Source organism: Cryptomeria japonica, chromosome 1, assembly GCF_030272615.1.
Source record: "Cryptomeria japonica chromosome 1, Sugi_1.0, whole genome shotgun sequence".
Taxonomy (NCBI): domain Eukaryota; kingdom Viridiplantae; phylum Streptophyta; class Pinopsida; order Cupressales; family Cupressaceae; genus Cryptomeria; species Cryptomeria japonica.
The window spans coordinates 337,860,802-337,878,238 of record NC_081405.1 but is presented as its reverse complement, the minus strand read 5'-3'; the positions used below and the strand labels follow the sequence as shown (position 1 = coordinate 337,878,238).

Below are 17,437 nucleotides of genomic sequence, written 5' to 3'. Positions count from 1 at the left end.
CACCATGGAGGAGGTCAAGCTCATTGTGTCCAGATACGTTGAATCTCTGAAAGAAGAAAGTGGCCACTCACCTCAGTAAAATTAGCAGCTCTGCCACTTGTCACTCTTTCATTTGTTTGAACTAATAGTATTTCGGGAAACCCTAATTAGGGTTTAGGACTTTCAATCTTGGCCCTTGATCGTTGTTTGATCTCGGCCATTCATTTATTTTTTGAGAACTATATAAGGCTACCTCCTCTCATTTGGAGAGTGTGAGGTTTTTGATGTATTGTAGCTTAAGGTCATTTCCAGATAATATATTGCATGTGCGCTGCTTTGTAATCTCTATTATTTGAATGATTTGCATGGTTTCAATTGCCTCAACACTTAGTTAAAATTAATCTAGATTTGCTTTCATCGTCGTTAATTTGAATGAAGGATTTGATAAGTATCAATTGATGGTGTATCTCCGCTCATACTATTGGTAAATGGATGATTTCCATTCTACCGTGCAAAGTTAGTTTGAGCCCATCCCCTGTGCATCCCAACATCTCGATCATAAGCACAACCCATTGAAGATTGCACCAGCCTTGTGTAGTTGTCCCTAGTGTGGCGAAGCAAGGTTTGGTTTCTCGAGAGCACCGAATTGATACCGTCTCCAGAGTTCGTAGGTTTAGATTAACTTTCTCAAACCCTATCTCTTTTTCCCTTTCTTTTGAAAGTCTAAATCCCAGAAAATCCCAAAAAAAGAAGAAGAGCCTAAAATTGCTAAATCCATCTAAGTTCAAGATACTTGTCAACGTAAGTCCCCCTTGAAATTCCAACATACACTACCCAAGAAGCTATTCCACTAAAGTCGCTTGTTCGCACATATATACCTTAGAATCAGTAGTGATTTTTCAGGAGAGGATAGAATGCCTTCGGGTATCCTATCCTAATGTTTGGTAGATGATAAAATAGACACCAACATGACCCTACTTAATTGGTTGCAATTCCATTTATTGACAGGGACACGACACCACCAAGGCTGGCTGAACTGGGTTTTCATTCAATCAGCCAAGAAGCCCAAGTGTTGTCATCCTAGGGTTGCTAAACTAAAAGTAGAAGCACTCAAATCTCTCCAAGAAAATAATACGTCAAGAATGAATTGTTTTGTCTCTCAACCTCTTTTATATCCATCTTTGAAAGAATTATTTAATTTAATTTTCTTTTATTTCATTTTCCCACTCTAAAGTGACCTACTTTGTAATTTTCCGAAACATAAAATAAAGTCACTTTATTAAATAAACAAGGTTCAACATTTAATCAAGTAAATATAAATAATCTCAAGTCGAGTCGAGTCGAGAAGCTTAGGATTATTTAAAATTTATTTAATCAATTATTCTCTTAAAATACTTGACTTAGCCTACGTGAATTGAATAGGTTAATTATCTAGGTAAATGGCTCATTGAAAGAAGGGGGCATTACACAAGTGACATTACAGGATAGTGCTGTGACATTCACCATTTACTTCTATACATGGAAAATGGGTGGGAATTTGTATTGTGGTTGCAAAGATTGATTATACATATTAAACAATGATTGGATTTGTGACTGCCACTAAGCAATGCTAGATATTTGTAAATTGGTACTGTTGAATGAATGCAATGGAAAAAGTGTATCATCTATTTCATTGTGGGAGGCTCTCTATGATCTGGGCAGTAGTAATTGTCATTGCTTTGAACATCTAAGCATGTCTTGAGATCTGAGTAGCCAAGTTCGCATGATTGAGTTTCTTAGTTGCACTTCATGTGCTTGTAAAGTCAAGATTGCATAAAGGGACACCCAAAATTATCATGCTTCAATTCTAGTATTTGCATAAAAATTATTTTCTCATTCTGCATAAATTACTTACCTTCATTTATGTGAAGTTTTTCTAGATAGAGTCTGTTATTTTGTATAAATGATCATTAATCTCACATTTTATTGTAAGATGATTGATTTTTTGTTAGCATGTTCTTCTGATCTTTAATTCATTTTTTTTTTGTTTTCTCATCTTTGCAGATTGATCTCTTATGTAAAATAATTCCTAGACAAATAAAAGCAGCAAAAGCAGTTAGTATAATCAGAGAATGTGTTGAAGAACTAATAGTGAAATGCAAAGCAATTGTAGAAGCTGAGGGGGAGAAACTAGATGGAGAAGAATATGTGAATCAGTCAGACCCAAGTATTCTACGGTTCTTGCTGGCAAGTCGAGAAGAGGTTAGTTCTGAGTTCAGTTTGGGTGAAAAAGATTGGGAATAAAAAGAACAAAAATCATGATGAATTATTTTCAAGTAAACATCCCACAAATAACCTCTCATAGATATATATTATTTATTTAAGATCTCCCCAAAAATGAGCATTTTATATGTACAAGAAAACAATAGGGAGAAAAATTATTTTCTTTTCAATTTGAGTTCTTTTGCTAGTATAATGCAAACAAATTTTGTTGGATTTGTACTTGAGAGAAAAAAATTGAAATAGAAACAACGAACTTGATGATGAGCAGGGCGAGTTGTACATCTGTTTCTGAGTTTAAAATGAATATTATAGCTTGAATCTTAACGAGAGCAAATGTTAATCTACACTATCACTGTTGCTCACATCTTTTGAGGTGTTGAATCACTAGATTGTTCGTGCATGTTGTTCTATGAATAACACTATTGTGTTCTCTTGTCTTGAATTTGGTCTTGGTATCTCCTTTCTCTTCCTTCCTCATCTTCGCTGATTATGATGGGAAATTAAGAATTATTATGTTGCAGGTCTCAAGTGTACAGCTCCGGGATGATCTCTTATCAATGCTAGTTGCTGGCCATGAGACCACGGGTTCTGTTTTAACATGGACAATATATCTTCTGAGTCAGGTATGTTGTCACATATTTTACTAGAAATAAAAACCTCAATTATGTTTAGTGATTTGAAAATTGTTCGGAAGAATATAGAACAACGATAATTTCAAAATGAAGGAATCATAAATTGGAACTCACATGGAAAGAACACACGCTACTGAGCCAAATCATGCTTAACAAAGTTGGTTTTTCAAAGCTTAATAAACGATTGTTTTTGATCAAGCTAAATCAAGTTGTTAAGCTTAATTTCAGTACTGAATTTGCATGATAGGATGTTGTGAGCCCAACTGTAGCTTCTATGATTGATGCCAATCCTATAGTAGAAACACTAGGTCAAAAACAGGAAATTGAGATCTGGAAAGGGATAAAGTTCTAAAATTTTGTGTCTTGATCTGCCAAAGACTGGTTATCAGACCAAGTTTTTATTTTCCTTCATCTGTGAGAATTGTTATCAGACCAAGTTTATTATTATTTTTTAAAGTTCTTTCTTTTAATAAATATTTGCTCAACAACTATGAATTTGATGAAGACAAAGTGATACCATCAATTAACATGATGTCCTTTTGGGTTTTTAGTGAGTGAACTCCATTGACAATGGTTTGTGATGAAATTTTAGGTGATGGCCACTTAACATTATTGAACATCTGACATCATTGACAGTACACAACATGACTACCCCTTTATCAAACACAGTTCCAATCTCTTGGGTCTAGCTACCTGATTAGGAGCTTACCATTGAAATATTTATATCATGAATCATATAATAGGGCCTAATCACCTGGTTGAAATTGCTTATCCTTGATAAAAGCATCATGCCATGGTCAGGAGCATTTGAATAACCTCTGTAAGAAGAAAAATTAACTTGTAGATCTCATCTGAGGCATTTGTTTGCTCAGTGTGTTGTTTCCAAGCCTCAAGACAAATCCATGCCTTTCTCTAACAGAGTTCATAGTTTTTAGACTTCAAATTCAATTGAAAGTTCAACATTCATTCCATACACAAGTTCATATAGTTGAAGCCTGTACTTCTCTTCCATGTTATTCTATATGCCCACATAGTTTCTAGTAACTAATGTCCCCAATATTTCCGATACAATGGTACTATCTTTGTTAGGATGTTTTCCCTAGGTGCTTCTTATTCTTCTAACTATATCTTGAATGGAAAATTTGCTACGACATTCTCTCAGCCAAACTAATCAAGTATGGTTATATCAAACTTTTGCAATAAAAGCAACCAATGAATTATAATACCATTTAAAATAAGTATGGTTATATCAATTTTTTGCAACAAAAGCAATCAATAAGCTATACTACCATTTAAAATAAGCTTATGAGATATTTAATAGCAAAAAAATCAGTAGATTCAGTACATATAAAGGCAAGACAACTTCTGATTCAGTGACAAAACCTATTAATTGCATGCATTATAACATTTTTCTAGCTATGTATTTAAGTTCAGCACTGGAAAGATTTTTTGTAATGATATAAATGGCATAGATAAACTTACTTTTTGGCCAACTACTGCACCCAATTTACTGTTTGAAGCATCAATATACATGTGGAATGACAACTTCCAATCAAGTCCATGGGATAATCGGTGTTCTAATCAACTTTTCTTTAAGAATTTTTTGAATGTTGATTTGAATGCAAGCATCCTCTTAAACTCAGCTTCCTTTGAGAGTGGCATAAATAACGGGGCTGCAATTTTTGCTAAAATCTTAGATAAGTCTCCAATAATACTTTCATGACCAAGAAAACTACAAACATTTTTTTTCTTTTGAGGAATTAGTAAATCCTGAATTGCACCGACTCCCATTATGTATTGATAATCCCAAACTAAAGTATTGTTGTGCTCTTGTAACATGGCAATGAGTTGCTTCTTTTGTCCATCTTGCAATTATGTGTTGATATTCATCTTTCTCCTTGGTGAGAGTTCAATCGGCTGAATTTCTAGTGCCAACAAATCAAAAACTTCTAGACATTCATTAAAATAACAAGGATGTGGTAATAATTGATGGAAGCGCAAGAAATTCCTTACAGGGTTGAAAAGCCCTCAGTTAGCGTAAGTTGGCTTATAGGAAACTCAATATGTAAATCCTTATTAAGTTGGAAGAGTCTATGTAAAGATGGTATATGTTTGTCATGTCCCCATTTTCCGATTATCTTGTAGTGCATTTGATGTTGTCTTTCTAGGGTGGTGTCAGCAGGATCAGAAGGGTATTTTGATGTTGCCAGTGTGTGCAGATGGATTAATAAAGATGAATGATACTTTCCGGAGTGATTTTGGACATCTTGTCTGAGACTTACTATTTTTAGTAAGTGTTAGTTTGGACTTTGATTGGTCAGTGGGGAGTTTTGGCAGACTTACTATTTTTAGCAGTTACTATTTATAGTAACCACTATTTTTGGCAGCTGGTCATAACTTCAGTCTCCTCTCAACTGCAATATGCAACATCTTCAGTTTCAGGGTTTGGGCAGCTTTTTCTATTTTTAGGAAAAGGCTATTTTTAGTAAGTGCTATTTTTAACACTTGGCCATGGTCTCAATTCCTTCCTTAGTTCAGTGCAATGGGCTTTAGTTGGACTTGGTGAATTTTTTATTGTTTTCAGAAGTGTTGTATTTTTATTTCATTCACTGTCTTATAAAGTGCTTTTTAAAATATCCCCCCCTTGGCCTAGTAACACAATGTTGTTTTTAAAGAGGGGCCATCTATTTGAAGGAAATGTATTTAGATTTTATGCCTAAGGGGACATCTAAGGGATTTATGGAGACAAAAGTAAATTAAAATGCTTTATTTTGTGAGCTCATAAAAAGCTGGAACTTTTCTAGGGATTTGAAGTTTTGGTGTTGGAGGGAAAAGGTTCCAAATTGAAGGATGGCCTATATATACATGTTTTGAGCTCTCATTTTGGTATTCTTGCTTGGACAACATAACATTATGCTGTTGGATTGTTTCCAGAAAGTTGAATCTGCTGGTTAGAGGATGAAAATCCTCAACTGGAACACTAGTTTTGGTGGTGAAAGACCCACCCTAGCTGTTCATTGCATCAGAGATTGAAGTTTCAGTGATTCTTGGCCTGTGTAGAGATTTTGGGTTTTGGAATAATGAAAATTTTCAAGGTTTTCTAATTTGGGTTTCCAATTCTGGTTGGGGTGTGTGAAATAAATTTGGAGTAGTTTAAAGGATTTCTATGAAAGCTGGTGACTTTTTCAATGAATTTGAACTAGCTTTTTTCAGAGGTATTGGAAACTAATTTTCTGCTCATAATTCCCTATCGAAGGCTCCAATCATTCTGGGTATGTATTAAATGCATTCCTATCAGCTGGGCGCTTCATTTTGAGCTATCAGTCATCATATTCAGTGAAGGTCTGATTTTCTAAGCTGATTGCCCCTCTACGAGAGGCCATACTATTCACCCAGGGCTTTTTGGTTATGACAGATCTGAATTTTTTTGCATATGGTTGGTTAAATTCCTTTTCTCTTGGGTGTTGATTATTGTTGGTGAAAGTAAGAGATGGTGTAGATTCTAAGGTATTTGAAGACCAGAAGTTTGTTCAAAGTTCAAACCAATCGCCCTTGACACTTGTGTTGCTGGTTGTACGTTGGGACTGATTCCGAGCTTTCTATTTGTGTTTTGAAGATTGTACTAGGTCTGTCAATTGATTAGAAAATGATTTGTAATGTATGAATTCATCCTTTGAAATTTAATTGATGTCCTAACATGGACAGCTTCGCTATTTATTTGTTTTGATCATGCTATTCATTGATCATCTTAACTTGTATGCAAACTGGAAATGTAAACAACAACAAACTACTTAATTTAAACAATTTGCAATAGACACTTTAAAAAAATCGGGGGTGGTCATTATAGTGGTATCATAGCACAACTTATTTCTGCCAGCCAATTAGGTAGTGATTACTTGTTATTAGTTTTTAGTGGCTTCGTTTCAGATTCATGTCTACAACTGAGAAGTCTATTTTTGAGTTAATGCAAGAGATCTTTTATCTAATGAAGGACCCTGACATTAAAGAGTACTTAAAAATGTTGGTTTTTTGTGTAACTAGGATAGGAAAATAAATAGGATTCGGATTGCCTTAAGGCATCATCCGAATCCTTATAGGGCAGGGCCCTATCTATTGTATTTATATGTAATGTGTAAAACCATTAAGGGCTGGGCCTAACATGTAAAGGGGCGCATCTCTAGGTCCAACGTGTGGACCTATCTCCAGCACACACATTTTGTGGCGTATAGTCTTATGTATTGATCATTTATGATGGGCTGGGCCCAAATGATTGTATTATTAAAAGGACGCATCCCTTCTCCAAACGTGTGGTCCTATATCTTATTTTAGCACATCTCTATGTAGTGTGGGCTCTTGTAACGTGGAAACTATATTGTTTAGGTCCCATGCTTATGGTGGCGTGTGGAACTAATAATATAGTGTTGGCCCCAAGGATGGATTGGGCCGACCCAAGATAGGGCTCACCTCTTGTATATATGCACAAGCATATCACTAGTCGTAAACGCAATCAAGCAATCCGAATATTAGACAATCAATGTGAAGACCCTGTGCTCTGCAATAAAAGGTCAATGCGAATTCTGACAAGGAATCAGCGAATTACTTCTGCCATCAGCATTTGCCATACATGCGATCTTGGACAGTGAATACATTGAAGAGGATGGCGAGTTCCTCTTGAAGGTCTACAAACACCATTAGGTCTGCAATCTTCAGTGAAGAACTACGAAGAGCTGGAAGCTGTATGCTGATGATATTCTTATATAAGAAAGAGATAAGTCTGCTATCTTCTGCTGTTACATTGTGCTCTAGCTGGGTTAGGACTGTAACTCTAATTCTGCCCTAGGTTGACAGTTATATCAGATAAGTAATCTGATCTTTATTGCCATTGTATTCTACAATTAATAAAAGGATCTAGATCTGATTTGTTGCTGGGTTTTTCCCCCAAGAGGGAGGTTTTCCCAAGGTATGTGTTGTGTCTTGTCTCTTTTGTATTCTTGCATTCACATTGTTCTCTGCAATCTGATCACTAAAGTTAACAAAAAACAGTGATAAAATCCAAACAAAAGGAAGAGTCTGAAAATAAGGGGTTAGAGCCAAAGGCAAATGATGGAGATGGTGTTTTGACACAAGACTTTGTGACAGAGGCTCATGGTGACTCTTTGGACATGCATGCAACTACTGTGGTTGAGGTCGTGCAAAAAGAAAAGGACATACTAGCAGCATTGAATCCAATTTCAAATTTATCTGGCGATGCCACTAAGGCTAATGACTTCCATAATGTTTCTTGTGATGAGACCACTTATATCCTTGTGGAGGAAGAGTATGGTGAAAACAATTTTTTTGATGAAGGACTTGGTGGCTTCAAATCAGCTTTGGATGATGGATTCTTTTCACACTCTAGCGAAGAGAATTCAAATGACTTTCGGTTTGATTCTCAAACCAAACCTATGAAGTGTTATGTTTTTGAAGACTACATCACCAATGATGTGGAGAGTGACTTAATCAGGAAGTCAACCATTAATATAGTAAATACTTTTTCTCGGAACAAAGCAATGAGCCTATCAACACATGGGATTTGGGTGTGTTGATACCTAAGTATGATAAGGATTCGACACAAGAATTGTATTTTGATTGTGATGATGTTCTGATTTTTGAGCATTATGCTTTTATGGAGGACAACATTAATGATTGTGATGAAGATCTTGAAACAAGTTCTGATTTATGTTTGCATGGGGCTGACTTTGAGCAAAAGTCTAGGAACTTTGATGATTTGGATCCACAATATACTGGTGAAAATGATAATGAGGATGCACAAGAGATTTGGGACAGCCTTGGAGTCATCGATGATAGGTATAACAATTCTGATTTTTGTATTCATCATAGTAGTAGTTCTCTTGATTTGCATAAACATGATTGGAAGGATCAATTTGTGGTGTTCAATGATAACCCATGGTTGAGATGGGTGTAGAGAATACATATGACAATCCACTTTTTGAGTGGGAAGATGGAACATCACTTGGTTCTAGAATTACACTTGGTGAAATTAGCAAGGTGTGGGATCTGGGAGAAGATTCAATATCTGAGTTGGAGTTTGGTTTTCAGCCTACTGTTGATCTAGGTTCACATTATGAGATGATTGGTTACTCTCTTGGGAGACCACCAGATATGAGATATGCAAACAAGGAGACAAATGGAGATTGCATTTGGAGTGAGTTGATAATAAGAGGTGTTATCTTTCATATGCAAATAAATGATTTCAGTTGAGAGTTATTTCCATATTGGTATTCACTTTGAGTTGCTTCATTCTTGCATGAGGTTTGATCTTGAGTTTTGGAGCTGGCCAACAAGTCGGGCATTTCAGACTTTGTTTGAGTTGATGAGTAGTAATGCATGCCTTATATAGTTGGAGACATAGTTTCTTCATGGGATATATTGATTTTTGGAGAACTCTACATTTCATATTTTGAAAGGTTTCCAAACATTATTCTTGAGCATGCTGGAAGTTTCAGAACAGCAGCAAGGAAAGGCGGCTCTAAGCTTTTAGTTTACATAGCTTAGGAGAAAAGAAGACATAAATATGACATCTACATGCTTGACAATCCATCCTTTGGATTGATCGATGTTGTATATCATACTAATCTTTCTTTGGGATTGATTTTGAAGATTACATTTACTCCTTGCACTTCAGTTGTAGATGCTTTCAGGGATAGACTGAAGGGATTAACACAGAAGTTACAAAATTCTATGATATGCACTTTTATTTGGATGGAACTTAGAGCTACATTGTGCACCTTTCTAGGAACGTTGGAAACCAAGCTTGGTTGGGTATCCATGCTTAGGATTCTCAACAAGAAATGATTTTGTTTATTGGAGATTGTTGGAGCGAATTTTGTAGAGATAAGGATCTAAATTTTAGAATTGGTAGTGCTAATCTATTCCTTACCAGCCATCTTGTGATTCCATTGGTTCATTTACAAATGGATTGGAGAGAGATTTTAAGAAAATATTGGAGCATTGTTAGTATGACCACTCTTGGGGTTATTCCTTGGCAAATAATAGATCAGTTTTTCAATTTGGAGCTTGTTGTTTGGTTGCAATCAAATATTTTTTTCTGCAAGTTTTGGCAACAATCTCTAGCTTCCTCCTCCTGTTGATCTATTTTTTTACGCACATGCGAACACAGAATAAAATACCATAAGTATCTTATCCTCTCTTGATCATAATCTTTTGGATGCTGAAGATTTGCTTAAGGTTCATCCAAGAAAGACTCCAAGTTTCCGTATGTAGGGTCACTATGTGTGGATAAGCTTAGTTGGTTTGATGTGATTATGCTGCAATCACAAGGGGACTTACATTTGAATGCCTGAATGCTTGATTTGCTGGAACTTAAGTCCTATCTACTTAATTGGGAAGATAAAAAAGAGCAAAAGAGGTAGGGTTTGAGAGAGTCTATTCTAATCTTATGAATGTAGGAAGATAGATGAATAAATGAGTGGAATCCTACTGAGCTAGGTCTCACCATCAACTTGAACAATTTGACACAAGCTCAGTGCAATCTTCTAAGGATATCTCAAAGATATTCGAATCAATACCATCAAACATCGATTACCATTCAAGTTAATGCATAAGCAATGAATGTAGAACGATTCGAAGTTAAGCTCATATCAATCCATTTGACCACACAAGGCATGCTCACAATCAGTAAGAGGCTAGTGGTATGGATTAGACGGATTCTACATGAATACATTCAACAACTTCCTGCATTCAATCTAATCAACTTGGAAATAAATTGAGAAGTAGAACCATGAGGCTTGTTGAAATAACAAATTTCACCATAACTTCAATGAAAAGAGTATCTCATTTACAAGTCATACCAACAATTATTGCCTCTTAATCTACTCTAATCTAATTGCTATTCTTCTATTATTCTATTCTACTTACTATTAGCTATTAACTAATTATTCACTATTAACCAACTATTAGCTATTAGCTATTAACCATTAGTCTTTACAAATGAAGAGCCTGAGCCTTATATAGTGCTCTCAATACAATTCAACGGCTCAGATCAATTTTGAGATCAATGGCTGAGATTTTACAATGAAAACCCTAATTAGGGTTTGTTACAACAAACTCAGTTCAGCCAATGAGAAAATTACATTCATAAAATGTGGACCAATAGGAATTAGGGGTAGGTGTCTCGGAGTTTGTGCCATCACTAGGTGAGTCTGGTATATTGAACTTGGATGTGTTGATGTGGACTTCATTGATTGGAGGAATGATGATTGGAATGCCATCTGGGATGCCACTTCACTCTTGCACTTTGTATACTTGAGTTGATTTATCATGAAAGAATATCTCTTGATACTCAACATTATCTAGCTTTAGCGATGATGACGACAATCTTTTAACTTTGATTAACTCTTCTGAAACTATTTGCCCTTGAAGTTCTTAGAATGAACTTTTGATGTCATCTTTGCATCTCTCCTTCGGAATTCCTTCTCTTGTGACTTTCTTTCGTGTTGTTGATGTTGTAGATCATGTCTTCACGCAAGTGAATGCTTCTTGTTTGATCCCTTTATTTCCTTCTTCATTTCCTGCAAAACAAACAAGCAAGCATCAAATACACTTAATATGTAAGCTTAATAAGATCATACAAAGAGAATTCGCCCTTAAAGGCCTCTACATGAAGTTCGCTTATCTCAAACATGAAGTTAAAATTCACTTATGAAGCTTAATTGATGAAGTTGATATTTGCTTATTTGAGCATGAAGATGCAATTCGTTCTCCTTCTTGAACTCATGACGTTCATTATTTTTGTGTGAAATCCACTCCATTCCCTCTAGACATGAAGTTTGCTCTTAATCCTTTAAACATGAAGTTGCAAACTTCGCTTCAAAGAGGTAATTCATGAGGTTCAAACTTCACTTTTATCTCTCAATGCATGAAGTATAACTTCGCTCCAAAGGCTCAAGTCATGAAGATGTTGAATCTCACTCTTATCCATCAACTTGTGAAGTTCGCTTGAAAACCTAAGCTCATGAAATAACAATTTCGCTCTCCTTGCTCAACTCATGAAGCTATCTCATTGCTCAAACTCCTTAATTCACGAGTTTAAATTATTGCTCACATCATTCAATACGTGAAGCAAATTATATCGCTCATTTGTTTTAGAGCATGAAGTTGATACATCGCTCTTATGTCTCAATTCTCGAAGTTGAAAACCGCTTACATCTCTTAATTCATGAAGCAAGTTTATCGCTTATATCCTTTCAAACATGAAGTTAATATTATCGCTCCTCTCTCTTAACTCACAAAGCAAATTATATCGCTCACATCCTTCGATACATGAAGTAAATCTCATTGATCACAGCCTGTGATGAAGTTGATGAATTAAGTGCATCGCCCATTTCCCTTGGAACTTTGAAGCAAGAGCATCGCTCACTTGTCTTGATACATGAAGTTGTTCAATCGCTCCTAATCCTTAGTCCACGAAGTGAGTATTGCATCGCTCTCATACCTTGAAACTTGAAATTAATCTTATTGCTCTTCTCCTTTAATAACCGAAGTTGGTAGATTGCTTTCATATGCTTTAACATGAAGTCGCTCACATTCTTTCATACACGAAGTTGGCGAATCGCTCATATGCATAGGTGAGTTTAGGGGAATAAAGGTAGTAGATGAGGATAGGTAGGTGAGTTAGGAGTAAGTTAGAATGTAGGATGGAAGGGTAGTGGATGAGTATGTTGGGATGGGAGGAGGGCTAGGTAGGTGAGGGTGAGGGTGAGGTAAAAGGGTAGGTGATGAAAGAAGATGAAGGGATAAGGGATGTGGAAGGAGATGGAAGTGGTAGTGGAGGTTAAGGTAAAGGAAAATGGGAGGGATGAATGATGGAGAGGTGGAATGGAAATGGGTGTGGTCAAGTTTGGGCACCCACTGGTAGTGCTGGGAGAATTGGAAGTGCTTATGTCTTGCTAGGCAAAGGGAGTGTCGAACCTTACTTCATCTCCAGGAAAGATACTGTTGTGACGTTTTCACACATCGCCCCATTGCAAATGGGGACCCCCTTTTTTTTTAGGCCCTCCCGGTTTTTTGGCTTGCGTTTTTGTGGTCTTTTCGCATCAGTCTTGTCAGTCTCTTTGCTTTGCAGGTGTCCAAGGGTCATTTGGGTTTAATCTGCTTTTCGTTTGAGCGAGTTTGGTGAAGTTGAGGGCTTGTTTTGTCCTTTTTTTAGGGTTTTTGCCTTTTTATCCTAGATTTTAGGGGTTCCTGTTAGGGTTTCGAGAAAGCTGAACATACGACTGGAATCAAGACCCTTCAAGGGACCTCCCAGTAAAATTTGAGCCCAAACGGAGCAACTTTCTATTTTTAGAAAGTCCCTATTTTTTAGGGATTTTTCCGAGTCCCGGAATGTCGCCATTTTGCCAAAAATCAAACTTACTATTTTTAGTAATTTCTATTTTTAGTAAGTGCTTTTTTGACCTATTTTGCCCAAACCTTGACATTTTGAAACACTTTCTATTTCGAAAAATCTATTTTTGGCAGGTTCTTCACAGGAAAACGTTGAAAGCTGAATATCTCTGAAGACTGAACGTTCCTGAAGACCATTTCTAAATCCGGAAGAGTCAGAAGGCAGACAAGTTGGATCAAAAAATGGTTGTTTGGAACTCCTATTCCAGAAGAGGAAAGCATGCAAAATCATACAAGTCCAGAAATTCACATCAATCCACCAATGTCATCCTGATCCGAAAATGGCCTGAAATTTGACCAAGTCTGGAAATTTGGAAGATCTTCCAAAATCCAGAATTTGCATTATGATTCGAAACCACTTTCAAACATCCTGACAATATATATGAAATATAACTTAAAGTATAAGAAAGGAAAAAGACATGGTGAAAATGTGCCCAAGACTGGACTGGGGCGCCAAAATGGAAAAGGCATTCACAGGTGGAAAAATCCGCGAGTCCATGGACAAAGTGAAAATGCGCCTAAGACTAGACTGGGGCGCCAAAATGGAAAAGGCATTCACAGGTGGAAAAATCCGCGAGTCCATGGACAAAGTGAAAATGCGCCCAAGACTGGACTGGGGTGCCAAAATGGAAAAGGCATTCACAGGTGGAAAAATCCGCGAGTCCATGGACAGAGCGAAAATCTGCCCAAATGTGGAATTGGGTGCCAAAATGGGATTTCCATGGAGAGAAGGAAAATCCATGAATCCATGGCATAAGCAAAAATCTGCCCAAATGTGCAGTCAGGCGCCAAATTGGAGAAGCCAAGGAGAGGTGGAAAAATCCGCGAGTCCATGGACAAAGCAAAAAGGCGCCCAAGTTTGGAGTTAGTCGCTGAAATGGAGAAGCCAAGGAGAGGTGGAAAATTCCATGAATCCATGGCATAGTGAAAATTGCGCCCAAGGATGCAGTTGGGCGCCAAAATGAGTTAGGCAAGGATAGATGAAAACCATGAATCCTTGGCATGGTGAAAATTCCGCCCAAGCTAAAAGTTGAAATTTTGCCTAAGGCACGGAATCCAAGGAGTCGAGGAATAGAAAATAAAATTCCCCTCGGGCAAATTTTTGAATTTGCTATTTTCAGACATCGAATCTCGCCGGAATGAGGAAATTGTTATAGATTTGGAATCGTGGCAGAGTTCTCCATCCAATGAACCTAGCTCCTAAATTTTAGGAGGATCCCTAAAAAATAGGGATGTTGAAAAGAAGACATGGACAATTCACAAAACAATGAATTCCTTCCTCAGGAGGAATTTTCGCCCCAGCCTTGTGGAGGGCGCTAGAATGAACAATGCACAAAGAGATGAATTCCTTCATCGGGGAAGAATTGCGCCCAAGAAGAAGAAATTCCAAGAAAGGTGAAAATTTGGCTAAGTGTCAGAAATTCCTTCATGACAGAATTCCAGGAAAGGTGAAAAATTGACTAAGTGTTTGAAATTTCTTCCTTCAAGACATAGCTCTTGGAAATCATGAAAATTGGCTAAGGCATGAAGAATTTCCTTCCTCAAGGTAAGGAACAAATTTATTTCCAAAGGAGAATTCCTCCACAAGAAGAAATCATATCTAAGGATGAATTGAAGATAAAATTTCTAAGGCAAGGAAGGAATCAGGGATGAACTAAACAAGAAATTTCCCCCAAGAAAAGTTTTTAAAAATCCATTCCCGGGCGTCAAATCACATCCAAATTTCAAAACTTTTAATAGATTTGGATTCGTAGGAGAATTTTCTCTCTCCTGGACTGTGGAACCCTAATTTGGAAATTTTCCTAAAAAATAGGAAATGTGCAGAATTGATGAAAAACCTTCTCTGAGCAAGGAAAGTTGAAGAGACTTCAAGAAAACTCTTCTTGGGTCGAATTTTCCCTCCCCAACAATTCCAGATGTGCAGGAGCGGATATACAACGGTGGGGTCCACTTGCATGGCGAGGATCTATTGAACACATGGCAATAGAGTGGCGCATTCATTATCGGAATATTTGACCAAATGGCGACCTGGTCATTGCATGTTGAATTTATGGCAGATTCCTTTTGCATGCAGCCGCCGCATGTGGAAATGATGGATCATTTATGACATAGTGGGGTGATTTTTGCATGGATGAATATTCAATGCATGTTGGACGAATTTGAAGGAGGTGGTGCACTTAATGCGCAATGGATGCTATTTTGGGTACTTTTGAATTAATTGTATATGGGCATGATGGTTTATTAATTGGAGATTCCCGCCTTGTTGCATCATGTGTGGAGAATATTTTGGGCAAACCCTAATTAGGGTTTTGCATGTAATCATGGCTTGAGGCCTATATAAAGGGGTGACCCCCCCCCATTTGTAAGGGAGGAGGGAGCTTTGTATGAAATTGTTGCGATAAGATTTAAGATAATAACAGTGAAACATTGTTCTTTGATGGTGTCCACTTAAGTTATTTTTTTAAAGCTTGCATGTTTTCACCTTCCTCACTTAGATTAGAATTAGTTTAGCGCTTTGATTCCAATGGAGAATGTAATGGTGTTTGATGAATTTCCATGGTTCATACTTTTTGCATCTTGCTGATTGTAAGTTGCAGTGTAAAGTTAGCCTGAACCCCCAAATTTGTGCTAAGTTCAATTGTGAATAGTCGTTTGGATTGCGCCGTGTTGGGTATTCAGATGCACTTTTCTCGATATGAAAATCCTCCAACATCCTCATAAGATTGCACCGGTTCCTGCGAAGTTGTAGTTTATCTTGGCGAAGCGGAGCTTGGTTTATTTGGAATTTGTCCACCAAAGCACTATCCATTGTTATCACTGCCTTTAGGAGTAGATTTAGATCCTTCTAAACCCTTTCCCTTTTACTTTCAGTTCATTTTAGTCCATTCGAAGCAATAGCATCGCAGAATTACCATATCTGATGATGGAGTTCCAGCCACAACAAAGAAGTGAAAGAACGATGCACACGTAAGGCCCCTTGGATTACCAGCAATCACATCAGCCAACTGAGTCACGTCCACGCATTGAAGGAACCTTGGAGTCGATTGTTTGAACTTCTTGCAATCTTAGCATGCAATCGTACTTTGACCAAGAGAGAGTGAAGTGACCGTTAGGCAACTTTATTCTATGTTAGACGCTGTCATAAAAAACACGTCAACAGATACTTGATCAGCTCTTGAGTAACTACAAACAAAAGGTTAATAGTAAAGACTCGACAACAACCAACTTAAGCTAAGACAATTAACCTAGAAAGTGAAAAAGTGGGGGTCCCCATTTGCAATAGGGCGATGTGTGAATACCTCACAACACCTCCTACTCTACTGCTAACTGCTATCTAACAATTATTCACTAACTATTGTCTATTCTCTAACTATTAACTATTAACCTTTACAAATGAAAGGTCTATTCCTTTTATAGAGATCCCTTGATCTTCATTTGAATACTTTGATGTTGTAATGTCATGTGCACCTTGTTGAGTTCCATCCCTTGACCTTGTTGCACAATCCTTGTGTGATGCTTGCTTTGATCTCGAACATCTTGACTTCTTCCTGACAACCTTTGGTTGTGAAACACACCCCTCAAGTAGCATGTAACCTCCTTACTATCTGACTTTGAACTCCTTCATGTTGCTATGTTTCTCAACTGGGATTGCCTCATTATATTGACCATAAAGTAAAATTTTCATTTTTTGACAAAAAATTCTATGTAATAGTCCATATTTTTGAAAACAAAAATGAGGACAACACATTCCTTCATTATCTGAGTCACGATCACTTTCAACAATAGCCTCAGTTGACTCTATGATCTCTTGTGAATTGCCTTCTCCTTCAAGACCTTGTAGCATTAGGACTTCTTCAACCTTGGGTTTATAGGTTCCTAGATCTGACTCGAGGAATAGGATTTCATTATCCCCACCATATTTCGTTATCATCAGCCTCAATCTTGGAGTACTGTCAATTTTGATCTGGTTGGGAACTCCTCTCCATGGTAGCCAAATGTGAGAAAAATCTGTTGAAACACAACCATTCAACTTGCGTGACCAATCCCTACTTAACAACATGCTGTAGGTATCAGGTATCTCTACTACTGATATATCAATG

At 37.1% G+C, this 17,437-nt stretch overlaps 1 protein-coding gene across 3 annotated transcripts in view; it reads left to right on the top strand.

Moving 5' to 3' along the window:
* LOC131043582 (carotene epsilon-monooxygenase, chloroplastic) overlaps positions 1-17,437 on the top strand; it is an 80,010-nt gene that overhangs the window by 42,459 nt on the left and 20,114 nt on the right. For 2 of the 3 annotated variants that reach the window (XM_057976813.2, XM_057976812.2), the window contains 2 exons: positions 2,023-2,220; positions 2,763-2,864. In XM_057976813.2, coding sequence (XP_057832796.2) covers positions 2,023-2,220; positions 2,763-2,864 — 300 coding nt within the window. The remainder of the gene's footprint in view (positions 1-2,022; positions 2,221-2,762; positions 2,865-17,437) is intronic. The other variant, XM_059217941.1, reaches the window with a different exon arrangement.